The sequence below is a fragment of the Globicephala melas genome, chromosome 14, assembly GCF_963455315.2.
Source record: "Globicephala melas chromosome 14, mGloMel1.2, whole genome shotgun sequence".
NCBI lineage: Eukaryota > Metazoa > Chordata > Mammalia > Artiodactyla > Delphinidae > Globicephala > Globicephala melas.
The window spans coordinates 56,734,958-56,748,180 of NC_083327.1; the positions used below are offsets into that span (position 1 = coordinate 56,734,958).

The 13,223-nt window shown below is 37.6% G+C and overlaps 1 protein-coding gene across 7 annotated transcripts in view; it reads left to right on the forward strand.

Annotated features, from left to right (window-relative positions):
* L3MBTL3 (L3MBTL histone methyl-lysine binding protein 3) overlaps positions 1-13,223 on the forward strand; it is a 117,526-nt gene that overhangs the window by 44,035 nt on the left and 60,268 nt on the right. For all 7 annotated transcript variants that reach the window (XM_030853480.2, XM_060283714.2, XM_030853483.2 and 4 more), the window contains 3 exons: positions 274-409; positions 2,314-2,405; positions 4,936-5,087. In XM_030853480.2, the coding sequence (XP_030709340.2) occupies positions 274-409; positions 2,314-2,405; positions 4,936-5,087 (380 nt within the window). The remainder of the gene's footprint in view (positions 1-273; positions 410-2,313; positions 2,406-4,935; positions 5,088-13,223) is intronic.

Consider the following 13,223-nt stretch of genomic DNA (forward strand, 5'->3'; position numbering starts at 1 on the left):
ATAGGAGAATTGTCATCCAGGATGCATGTGCTCCTGGTGGAACTGAGGATAATGCCAGAACACTGTAGCTCAGCTCTTCCCAATGTAATAGCCTTTGCTTTTAGATTTTGTTATTTGTTCACTTGTTTTTGTGGCTGTTAACAAGGGTTCTTTGATTAACATAATCCATATCATATTTGATATCCATGTTAATTTATTTTTGTACATGTGCAGAAATATTCTGGGCTTTTTGTTTTGTTTTGTTTTTTAATCGACCTCCTTTACCTGTTTCAGGTTTGTGGGTACCGGATAAAGCTGCACTTTGACGGATATTCTGATTGTTACGACTTCTGGGTAAATGCAGACGCTCTGGATATTCACCCAGTTGGGTGGTGTGAGAAGACTGGCCACAAGCTCCATCCTCCAAAAGGTATTGTCACTTTTTAGTTTCACATTTTATATTCTGAAACACTTATTTTCTTATATCTTAATTTAGATTTTTAAGAATTCAGACTTTATGATTATTCAGGTGGGCCCAAATTTAAGCTTATTGTTAATGATGAAAAATGTTTATTAAAGTGAAGGAAATTTAGGGCTTCCCTGGTGGTGCAGTGGTTAAGAATCCGCCTGCCAATGCAGGGGACATGGGTTCGAACCCTGGTCCGGGAAGATCCCACATGCCGCGGAGTAGCTAAGCCCGTGCGCCATGACTACTAAGCCTGCACTCTAGAGCCTGTGAGCCACAACTACTGAAGCCCACGCACATAGAGCCCGTGCTCCTCAACAAGAGAAGCCACCGCAATGAGAAGCCCGTGCACCACAACCAAGAGTGGCCCCCGCTCGCCGCAACTAGAGAGAAAGCCCGTGCGCAGCAACAAAGACCCAACACAGCCAAAAATAAATAAATAAATTAAAAATAAAATAAAGTGAAAGAAATTTAAAAAATAGGATCCTACTTAAGAGAATAAACTATGTCCATGTACTTACTTGCATGTCACATAACATCTGCTTGATACTTAATTTTGACTCTACAGGTTTTAGCTACAGATTTCTATTTCATACACACACACAACACACGCACAAATACATCCTTGAAATATGATTGAAAAGTTAGTTCTAACCTGTTTACATAGCTAACTGTTTACTGACATTTCAGTAAATAAAAAATCTTGAGAAATTATGCATTGAACTTACATATCTGAATATTTAGGAGACTGGAAAGGAGAATATAACACTGAAAATCAGTTCAGCTGGGGGTTGGACTAATAGCAGTTACTCTTTTATTATTAAATTCTTTATATTACAGTCTGCCAATGCTTCTGTCTGTTTCATGTATACAAAACATCCAAGAATAACAGATCCTATCTTTTTCAGTTCATCCCTAATATATTTAATAATTTCTTATTTCCTTCCTTTTCATATTACATTCAGTATTTTTTGCTTGATGTCAAAGAACCAGGTTACTAGTTTGATATTTTTGGCCTGTCTCAGGGTTATTGGGTTTTAATGGACAAGCTCTCCTTTGGTTTTAAGTGAAAAATTAATGGTAGAATGGCATTTTCAGATAACTGAAGGATCAAACAGAAGCACCTAGAAAAGTTAAGGATGAAAAAGAGAATCTGTAAGCCTTTGTATAAATTGGCCTGTTATACATGGTGAATTATTAGCTGTTCCTTTCACACCAGCCTCTGGACTTTGATGGAAGTAGAAGCGAGCACATGAGTAGATAAAATTAAATGCTCAGTTTCCTTTTTGAAGAAAATGTTGGTTTTACCAGCATTAAACATGAAATTGTGAAAATTAAGACAAGGACGTTTCCATTGTTGTAATTTGCCAACATGCTTACTTCATAAATCTTGAATTGTCCTTCTTGTGGTGACAGGCCAGAAAGATTTTATCTGTTGTTATTACCATTTTTTCCAGCTTCCCACTTGTTCCTACAAGTTAGTCTCCCAGAGTAGAACGGGTGAGGGAAAAACAAAGAACTCAACTGCTCTAGCTCACTGCTGAGGAATTCTACCTAAATACTGGTAGAAATGGTCTGGTAATAAAAAGAAGTCCATCTGAGTACAATATATGTTTGCTTTCTTACACCTTTTCTTTTCATCCATTACCATTCATTCAGAATTGAAAAACATAATATAATTTGTTGGAAATCAATGCCCTGTGTATAAAAATACATAGATATAAATTATAAGTTAAATACTGTCTATTTAAAGAGTCACCTGATTGCTTGATTTTGGCATGTTGGAGTTACAGATAAAAGTAGGAAGGGAAAGCTAAAGTGTGAAGTATTTTGGTATTTTACTGTGTGTTTATATGTGCTTACCCTAGGGTATAAAGAAGAAGAATTTAATTGGCAGGCTTATCTCAAGACATGCAAAGCTCAGGCTGCTCCCAAGTCATTATTTGAAAATCAGAATATAGTAAGTACCTCCAAAATACTTCTCCTTTCACAGGAACTGGCTTTTGAGTGTTTCACTAGATAAATTACAAGGGATAACAAGAAACTATAATAAATTTTATAGCTTTGGTAAATACAGTGCTCTTATCTTAATTAAACTTTAAAATTAGCTTAAAATCATCCTGAATAAATATCTGTTTTTGGCCATAACATGGCTGTCTTTTTTTGTTAAATAATAAAAGGCAACATAGTATAAAACCTAGCTATAATTTACAATTAAGGTGCATAAGAAAAATTGTGACATTTCATTGTTATTGTCACTCGGCTTTAGGAGTGCTGTTCAGATGGGATTCACATAGTGAGATGCATGTAGCCCCATTTAGGTTTGCATGCTAGGGACTATCATTTAAATCTTCTCTCCAGCTTCTAGCTCTGTTCCGCAGTGTAACAGAAGCAAAGTCTGGATGTGTTTGTATTTTCCACTTCTTGACCTGTTGGCATCTCTGAGGAGGCCTGATATGTTAGTCTTCTTCCCTGCCCTAGTTCTGATCTCATTGGAAAGAACAGAGAGCAAGCAGGTGGAAAACCAAAGTATCATCTTCATAGTTGGTAAGGGCTCAGTTGGAGTACATGCATGGCCTGTATCTGCTGGCAGATGCGTTTCTTGATTCTGAGCCCTGGGGTTGAAGAGATTTACTGGCCCTTCCCGCCTCACCAGCCAAGCCCAGGAGCACTGGACCAGGGCAGACTACCCTCTTGCAGGACAGCTCTTGCTCCTAGAGGGGCAGAGTGGAGACTGTTATGTCCTGTAGGCCAGCTTACTCTTAAAGGTGTGACCAGTTCCTCTTTCCAGATTCACCAGTTAGGGACAGTGAGTGAGAGCGTAGAGAGAGGCAGCCATGTTTCACTAGGGATTCCCTCCAAATAAATATCAGGAGTGGGGAAAACCTTCTCACACACCCCAAATACCCTCATTTGGGAAATGACATTAACCGGGTGTTTTGAGGGCATCAGTCATGGCTGAAACATTCTCTAATCGAATTGTGAACATAAGCCAGGTTGAGTTAGAGAACTGGAGAGGGAGTGTGTGTGTGTGTGTGCGTGTGTGTGTGTGTGTGTGTGCGTGTGTGTGTGTGTGTGTGCGCGCATTTAGGTAATTAATAGAGATAATGAGCCAGGCTATTATTTTTAAATGTCTTAATTGAGAGGATAACTTAATTGCTGAAATGTAAATACTGCGTAGTCATTCGGCATCATTCTCTGTCAAGACAAGGGAGGAAGATCAGTCAGGTGGAAAACTCAGCAGCCTGCTTGCTGTCACTGCTCCAAGTTTCCTAATCCTTGTCTGGTTGTCTGGTGATGAGTTCAGTCAGGGATTTGATCCACTGCCTTGAACCATCGTCTTAAATTCTGTGCATTGCTAGCACAAAACTTAATCTTGGGCTGTGTGTTCGGTATCTAAGAGGCAATTAATTTTTCTATTTCTAGATTCCTCTACCTCAGAATACTCAAATATTTACGGTCAGAACATTGATAAATAATTTCAGGGCTTAAATATGTAGTAACAGTATCTGTGTAGCATTAGTGCCTGATCCTTCGACTCAGACAGAACTTCACTCTAACATATTCAGATACATGGCTGTCCACGTTTTTCTGATGATAGCTGTATAATTATAGTAAAAAGAGAGAAAACATCTACTTTGCTTAAAGTGATTAGAATAGTATCTGTGCGCTTCAGTCTGGACAGAAGGATTTTTTTTAGAAGGGCTGAAGTGATTTGTAATGTGTTGTGATTGATATAACTGATATTCAGGTACTTCTCTGAGATTCAGATACTTTTCCTCACAAAAGATTGTAAGGAATGTTTACACCTGCAGCACCTCAAGCACTAAGTCTTACTGAACTTATTATTGTCTTAGTCTCATGTCCCAGATGGCTGATAATCTGTGGATTTCCATATGTTACAAACTATTTTGAATGGCTGTATGTGTTAACAGCCAGTTCTTTTCGTGCTATTGTGAATAATATCTGTATTGTTGAATCAAAGTTGTAATAATTTGTAGCCTTTTGTATAGGAAGATGACCTACTTTCAATAGAGTACTCTTTTGAAAGACCTTTTCAGAAGTGGGAGTGAATTTATACTGACTTACACACATTTTTAGCGTAAGTGCTTATTTTGTGTGAAATAATTTTCATTGTTAAGTCTGTAATAAAGGAAAAGAAAAACTGAAAGTAAACTCTACAGTAAATAAAACTTGCCTAACTTGTGTAGTCATCTAAAGTATCAGGACACATGTTAAAATTAATTAACTTTGTGAGGTTATGGGTGTGTAAGTTTTAAAGGTCCAGATAGTTAATTGGGTGTAGCAACAGGACACTTTTCTTATTGCTACTTGCTGGAAAGCAACTCTGCTGTAAAAGTGGTTCTTGATTTTTAAATTATGTGAATACGGTTGATGGATGCCAGGCCTTCAGGCAGAGGTGCAGAGAGGGGGCAGGTCCTTGCTGTTAAGTGTGTGCTTATCTCTAATTAAATCTGTATGTTTCATAGACAGTGATCCCATCAGGCTTTCGAGTTGGAATGAAGCTTGAAGCTGTAGACAAAAAGAACCCTGCATTCATCTGTGTTGCTACGGTAACAGATATGGTGGACAATCGTTTCCTCGTACATTTTGACAACTGGGATGAGAGCTATGACTATTGGTGAGACATTTTTTCCATTGCTGTGTGCTTTATTAATTGAGTGTTTATCCAAGTACATGATTTAAAAACAGTAATAATGCAAAGCTTATGACTAAAGTAAAAGTGCTCTGTCCCACTCTTTCCCATTTCAGATTTTTAACTTTTTACCTGTTCCATATGGCGTATATTTCTAAATAACATCCTTTAATTCTACTTCGTGATTTGTATTTTAGTTGACTTCCTCCTGTGGAAGTGCAATTCATACCACACTCCCAACAGATACTCACACGTGAATGTATGCACGGACTCACACTTCCCCTTCATCTCATTTTTCAGGAAAATATTTTAATCTTCCTTTCATGTTTTCATGCCCAGTAGCTAACTTAACTATTTATAATTGCTGAAATACAAATTATTAATTGAGGAATATTGTTTTTAATCCTTATGGGTGTTGACTATACTACATAAAGTGGTGGGAGCAACATAATTCTAAAATTACATAATCATAAAATAATTATAATAAAACCATGAGATTTTGATTAAGCACTTGAAATAATGACTTTTCATACCAAATTCATGTTCGTTGATGAAACTACAATTCAGTTTGCTGGTGAAAGTCATTTCTGCACTGTTTGGTTCCTTCTGGAGAATACTTACAATGAGAAGTGACAGACATCTTTATAAAATAAGGCTAATGTTACAGTAGCAAATGGAGTTTAATTTTTATAAATGTAGCTCAGTTTCAGGAAAGCTTGTTTCCTGTCTTTTTCAGTGTGTGTATATTTAAATATTCAGTAGAGCCATCAATAATTTCCATTAATCCTCAAATTGGATTCTCAGACAGGCATCAGTTTTACTTGCATTGTTTTAAAAAAGGAGAGACAGTGAAAGCCATTTGCTATTCAGACTTTTAAACGGTGAATTTTAAAAATCTGAATTACATGTTACATATGGTTTTCACAGAATTTTTTAAAGCAGTTCCATGATCACATCGCATAGAGTCAAGTACTTGTCAATATTTTAGTATGTTTAACCCAGCTTTTTTCTGCAAAGCCTAATTTTCCTCATAGGATATCTTTTTATTCAGTTTGCTATCAAATTTATTATTGAAACATAAACCATTTCAAGTATATACAAAAGTGAGAATAATAGCGTGACCCTCCTGCAGCCATTAACTACCACCAGCAGTTACCAGTTTACATCAGTCTTGTTTCCTGTGTTTTCCTACTCCTAAATTCCCAACACCAGGATTGCTTTGAAGCAAATTCCAGATACCATGGCATTTCATCTGTGAATGTCTCTTCTAAAGATATTCTTTTTCTTTCTTCAAATATATAAAGTTATAAATGGCATAATGTCACTAACATACTTAAACATTCTCCCCCAATTGTCTTGGTTTTCTTTCTTGCTTGCTTTAGGTCCAAATAAGATGCACATTTTATGATTGCTTTGATGTTTCTCTTGATCAGTTTTAATTTATAGATTCCTATTCCTCCATCATTTTCTTCCCCTTGTAACTTTTATTGAAGAAACCAAGTGGTTTTTCCTGTTGAGTCTCCCGCATTCTGGGTTTGCTGATTGAATCCTCATCGTATTGCTTACCATGTTCTTCTCTTTCGTATTTTCTGCAAACTGGTGGTTTTTGTTTCATTTAAAATTATGTGTACCTATCTTGAGTGAGTGAATAGATGAGAAAACTGTAAATTTAGAAATATTGTAATCTGTCCTGGGAGGGACATATTTCTCCCTCCTGTGTTTGATGTGCTGTGATGGTGGCAGTACCAACTTGATGACTAGGATCCAGTCCTTTTATTAATAAATGATACTTTAAAACAGTAGTTAGAATTTGTTGAAATGAGAGCTTTTTGTTTTTAAAGTTCTGATTCATTTAGGGAGAACTTTTTTTAGAGCTTTTGCCTGATTTAAACAAAATGGGTGGATGTTAGTTCCAGTTATTTTTGTGGTCTTATAAGTATTATAGGGTTTAAAAGTTAAGTTGCTTATTTGACGTAAGATGCATTTCCTTTAAAAACATTCTTCTGGAAAAAAGTAATGAGGAATTCTAGAAGAATTTGTCACATTTTTCTTTGATGGCAAATGCCTAGGGACTAGGAAGCATCCTGGGTTCTTATTAGAAAGAGCAGGGGAAAAATTGATCTCTTTCAGCTCTGATTTTGCACTCTTATGAGCACAACCAAATTATTTTTAGAATGGAATGTACTTTGAGGATATACTTATACTTCTAACTCTTGAAGTTATATTTTATTAATTGTCAGAAAAGGAATAGCGGTGTGTTCTCTGCCTCAATATACAATTAAGGCACATTGAAAATTGCTTAAGTGCACTGGAATTTCTCCAGCCTTATTAAATATTATGTTCTTTGATCTTCGAATTTTCGAATGGTTAGTATCTGCATAAATTACTTAGGTATGTAATTGAGGATACAAATTGGATTGTTTCCCAATTTAAAATAGTTTGGAAATGAGATTTTTTCCCTTTGAATTGGACAGTGATCTTATCTCTTTTTACCTTAGTGGGAATTTGAAAGCGCTCACGCATGCATGCACACACACACACGTGTGCGCGCACACACACACACATTTGTGGTACTGCATGTTTAATTGCAGTAAAACATTTCTTCCTTCCAAAGAGGAGTGCTACGTGGGATTTAAATTTATGTAGGATTGAAGTAGTTTTTAATGAAAGGAAATAATATACATATATTAGAATAATAATTGGTTTACCTCTGGGTTTCCTCTGTGCTTTCATTACTGGTAGTTGGTAGTCGTTTAATTCTATCCCCTTGACAGTGATTAGACTTAGGAATAATCCTAAATATCACAGAATATTGGAATATTGGAAAGAACTTTAAGGATGGCAGAAGGAAAGCCCTCCCAGTGAGGATGCCACCATCCTCCCGGCGCAGCGTGTGGCCTCTTTCCCTCAATCATCTTCCGATACCTGAGGGCTGGGCTCCACAATGAGGAGTCACCCCCTCTCTTCCCTCAGGCCCTGGGAAGGAATCTTGCTTTTAAGAAATGTTATCTTCGGAATAGATACATGTATTTGTATAACCGAATCAGTCGCTTTGCTAGCACAACATTGTTATTTAACTATACTCCAGTATAAAATAAAAAGTTAACAAAATGATAATATTAATAATAATAATAAATAATAGCAATATGTGACCCAATCCCACCTCCCCCAAAAAATGTTATTTTCACGTGACCTTGTCTTTTGGGAACCAGGAAGCCATGACAGCAGGACTTAGGCGACTGTGGACTAGCATGAGGTTGCCACTTCAGCCGTCTTTGAATTTCAGTCCAGTATCCCAGTGAGTTAGGCTGAAAAATCATCAAACAGATCTATGAAAAAGAGAAGCATTGAGTTAGTGAATTAGAACAAATATGGGGCTGGGACCTTTTACTGTTGTTTCCAAGTGGATTGCACACTTCTTCTATTTTTTTTTTAGAGATGGGGCTCTTTCACATTTGTACAGTGAGAGTAATATTAGTTTTATGTGTCTGCCCAAAATAATGTTGAAAAGCTGCATTGCGTTGTCAGTTTCTTAGAGCGTTGTCAAAGTTAACAGGTTTGTCATCAACCATTAAATTTGGAAAGCAGCCCTTGATGGTGGTGATGAGTCACAGAGATGACAGGGACCCAGGTAGCTCTGCACTTCAGTCTTGAGGGGCTCAGTGTCTGGGAACGGAGAGAAACGCAGCACTACTGTCTTGGCTGCTGGAGAGAAACGCAGCACTACTGTCTTGGCTGCAGAGTTGATGGTGGTTAGTGCTTAATGGAACCAACTGCTTGCTGTCTCTGGTGGCAAATGGAAGGAAAGGCTGACTGACTCACTGGAGTGTTCTCGGGGAGGTCTTCCTGGGGACATGGGATTTGAACTGGACCATGAAGAATGATAGGAATTAGTACTTAGATGTTGGGATGAAATATTCCCGGAAAGCGCTGCTTATGTTTAAGCCCATGGGGCAAAAATGGTATGTTTGGGGTATGGCAGCCCGGGGATTCAGTAAGTGACTTAACTCCTCTAAGCTTTAGTTGCCCCCTTTGCAGAAAGGATTAAATAGTCCCTATCTCACAAGGTGGTGTGAGGATTAAAATAAGAATTTTAGAAACAGAAACCAGTTTGCAAAAGGTTAAAGAGATAGCTGTAAAGGACATCAAGCACAGAAGTTTGGCCATGAAGGTGAAAGTGGATTATTGCCTGAGGGGGAGTCAACCCTTGAGGAGGGTTTCCTGCACACAGAGAGTGTTGAGCTTAGTTGAAGGAAGGAAGCCACCGTAGAGGGAGAGCGGAGATATCTGAGACTGAATAATTGAGGATACCGCGTCCTGTAGGAGGGGCTCGCCTTGGGAAGAAATAAGCTTTATTCTCACTCATGGAGGAAATGAAGACAGGAAAGGAAAATTGACGCTAGAGTGATGAGGTGGTGGGACCTCCTTTATCTGTTCCTAGTAGTCACTGTGTTAGTGAAATCAGGTTTTAATCTTGAAGCAAATTACGAATATTGAAAACAGCCACTGTGGGGAATGGGTTTGGAAATGAGTTAGGGATGAAAAGAACTACGATGAGTCCGTATGATGAGGTTTGGGGGTTAGTAGTAAAACAGAGTGTTGGAAGCCCTGAAGAGTGAGCGCAGAGTGGGAGCCAGGAAGGTGGGCCCTGGGAAATAAATTGACAGTCGTCATGCTCTGGATTTAGGGATTGAGAGAGACCAAGTGTGCTGTATTGCTTCAAAGAATCTAAACCATTGCTTGAATGAAGACTTCGAGGTTTTCCTTAAGTGAGCGTCTTGAAATGTTCTTGTTTGACTCTCTGCCGAGATCTGGGGAGCCCAGCGTGTGCACCTGACTTTCGTTTAGCTTTTGGCTGTGACTGATAGAACCAGGGTCCCTTTCTTTTTAACCCCAAATCGCTTAACCTCTCAGTGTTTCCATAAAATGAGGATCTTAATGTTTGCTCGCTCTATATTACAAACATGGATTTTTCATGAATTATTATTTCTGTTATTATCTACCAGTCTAGGTCTTATTAGATCTTAGCAGCCTTCATAAATAATTTGCACTTACTTGTGAAGTGGACTTAAAAAAAATATTTTTTGGAGATGGAGTTCTTTAACAATACACAGAAAAACCCCAAAGAAAGAAAGGAAAGGCACAGGGAGCAACGATTTGCCAAACTTTTCACCATTAGTTGTTCTTCAATATATCTTTTCTTGGTTACATTTCTGCTTCTGAACACTAGATGGGACTAAGAGATGACTTGTGTTTCAATAGTAACAAAGGATTTCACAGCCTTCCAACTTCTGAACGAAGTGGTGTTTGTTTATTGAGGAGCTATAAGTAAACTAGATAAAAATAGGGCTATTTTTATTTTCATCATTGAGACAGTTTCCTGGTTTATTTTAGACGGTGACTTTGACCAATATTTAAATAATATTAAAACCTTATATAAGATTCAGGCAGTACAGGAATGAGTGGCCAAAATACGCTACAGTATTTTCCTCGCTTATAATTTATAGAGAAATCCAGTAAAATCAAAAGAGTTAATTATGTCTAATGCTTGTATTTCAATCAACGCGAACCTGACAGTTAATTAGAAGTACTTGATAGTTGTCTTAAATTGGGAAGGAAAAAATTAAAGTATCATATACTTATTTTTTCATTTTTAAGGATCCCTATATCAATTAACAGCTTTCCCTAGAATAAAATAAAAATTTCCCTAAAATAAAGGCTGCATCATTACTAATAATGCATAACCAAATAATTGTCTAGGAAAGAATAGTACAGCTGGAAATCGAGCGCCACAGTTTCGCTTATACAATTTATAATAATGCCTCGGAAGGAATTGGGTATTCAAATATCTTTTATGACAATGTATAGTGTAAGAAATGTACCAATTGCCATATGAACTGGGCGGCATTATGTCTTCCTTTCACATTTCTAAAATAATGACATACACATACACATGTAACCCTATATAGATTCAGAAAAATAATAGTGTCAGGGAGGGTGGGTAGGAGATATTCAATAAGTGAATAAAAACCTTCAACTATAAATTTAAAGTTATTTTCTACTGAAATAATTTTGAGAAAAATCAGCATTAAGTTGGGGTTCCATCAGCTCATCTTGTGTTACTGGTCAGAGCTGCTCACTTGGAAAGATTGACTTGGAAAGTGGTGACTGGATGTTAGTTCACTTGCAACATTTCCTAGAAAGTTCTCTGTAGTCTGTTAAGTGTGCAATAGCATTATGTCTAAAAAAGCAATGTATATACCTTAATTTAAAAACACTTTACTGATAAAAAATGCTAACCATCTTCTGACAACACAGCATTGCCACAAACCTTCAATTTGTAGAAAAACGTGATCTTTACAAAGCACAGTAAAGCAAAGTGAAATAAGGTGAAGTATGCCTGGTGTAGAATAACTTCAGTCTTTAATATGCCAGTGATGTATTTTGTAAATCTCTAAGAGGGAGATGTGTTATTTTCCTCAAATATTTGATCATAGGGTCCTGACTTTTTTTTTAAACTTCATGATTCCTATCATTTTTGAGAACACAGATGGGAAATGTTCTACCAACTTTTTTTTTTTAAGGTTTTAATTGTAATATTCCTCTAGATGCTTGTATATTTTGCAATACTGTTATAACTACTCCCTTGTAAGTATAGCCTCTACTTCCTTATATTGTGTTTGCCTGGCAAAATCCCAGTTCTGGTTGAATCTGACTTTCTGCCTACTCTCTGCCTGTGCCTCAGCGGTTGAATATAGCTGGAGAAAGACACAACATGCTGACTGGCCTAACTCACTTTCATGACTGCTAACCTCAACGGGGCCCTTAGTCCTGCCCCATAATCCTGCTACATGTCCTTGTCTATTCTTCCAGTAAATTTCACTCCCCTTTTTATTCCCTCAAATCTTTCACAGCCCCTCTCGTTTTCTCCCACTCAGTTGATAAGTTTGCTTCCTGTATCACTGACAAAATAGACATGGTCAAAAGAGAGGTCCACATGCTCCCACCATGTAGTCTCCCCACCTTTCTGATCTCTGTGGAACCTTCTCTCTAACTGTGCGTGATGTCCCCCTGCTCTCACGCTTTTCTGTTCCCTCGCACAGAGTGAGTTCTCTTCTGCATTGATGGGTCATCCCTCTCTTTTGAATTATTCCTACGGTACCCAAGCAGGAGAAAGGATTTTTGTTTGTTTTGATAGTTGTTGTAGCCCTAGCACCTCGAACAGTGCCCTGATCATGGTAGTCGCTCAGCATATATGCCTTAAATAAATGAAGTAATATTTCCCATCTTTTAAAAAAAAGTTTTATTTTGAAGTAATTCCAAACTTAATGTACAGAGATTTCCATATATGCCTGATCCAGCTTCCCCTAAGTATGTCCCAAATTGAAAAAAAACCAACAACCTCCCTTTTTCTAATTTCTCATTTCTCTGCTTCCTTTTAAAACACAACCCCTTAAATGTATTTTCTGAGTTAGCTATTCCCATCTCCTTCCACTCTCTCTCTCTCTTTTTTTTTTTTTGGCTTTCCATTTTGTTTGTTTATTTTATTTTTTATACAGCAAGTTCTTATTAGTTATCTGTTTTATATATATTAGTGTATATACGTTGCTCCCAATCTCCCAATTCATCCCATCACCACCACCACTGCCCCCCAGTTTCCCCCCTTGGTGTCCATATGTTTGTTCTCTACATCTGTGTCTCTGTTTCTGCCTCGCAGACTGGTTCATCTGTACCATTTTTCTACATTCCACATATATGCGTTAATATACGATATTTGTTTTTCTCTTTCTGACTTCCTTAACTCTGTATGACAGTCTCTAGATCCATCCATGTCTCTACATATGACCCAATTTCGTTCCTTTATATGGCTGAGTAATATTCCATTGTATATACGTACCACATCTTCTTTATCCATTCATCTGTTGATTGGAATTTAGGTTGCTTCCATGACCTAGCTATTGTAAATAGTGCTGCAATGAACATTGGGGTACATGTGTCTTTTTTCTTTTTTTTTTTTTTTTGCGGTACGGGGGCTTCTCACTGTTGTGGCCTCTCCTGTTGCGGAGCACAGTCTCCAGACACGCAGGCTCAGCGGCCATGGCTCATGGGCCCAGCTGCTCC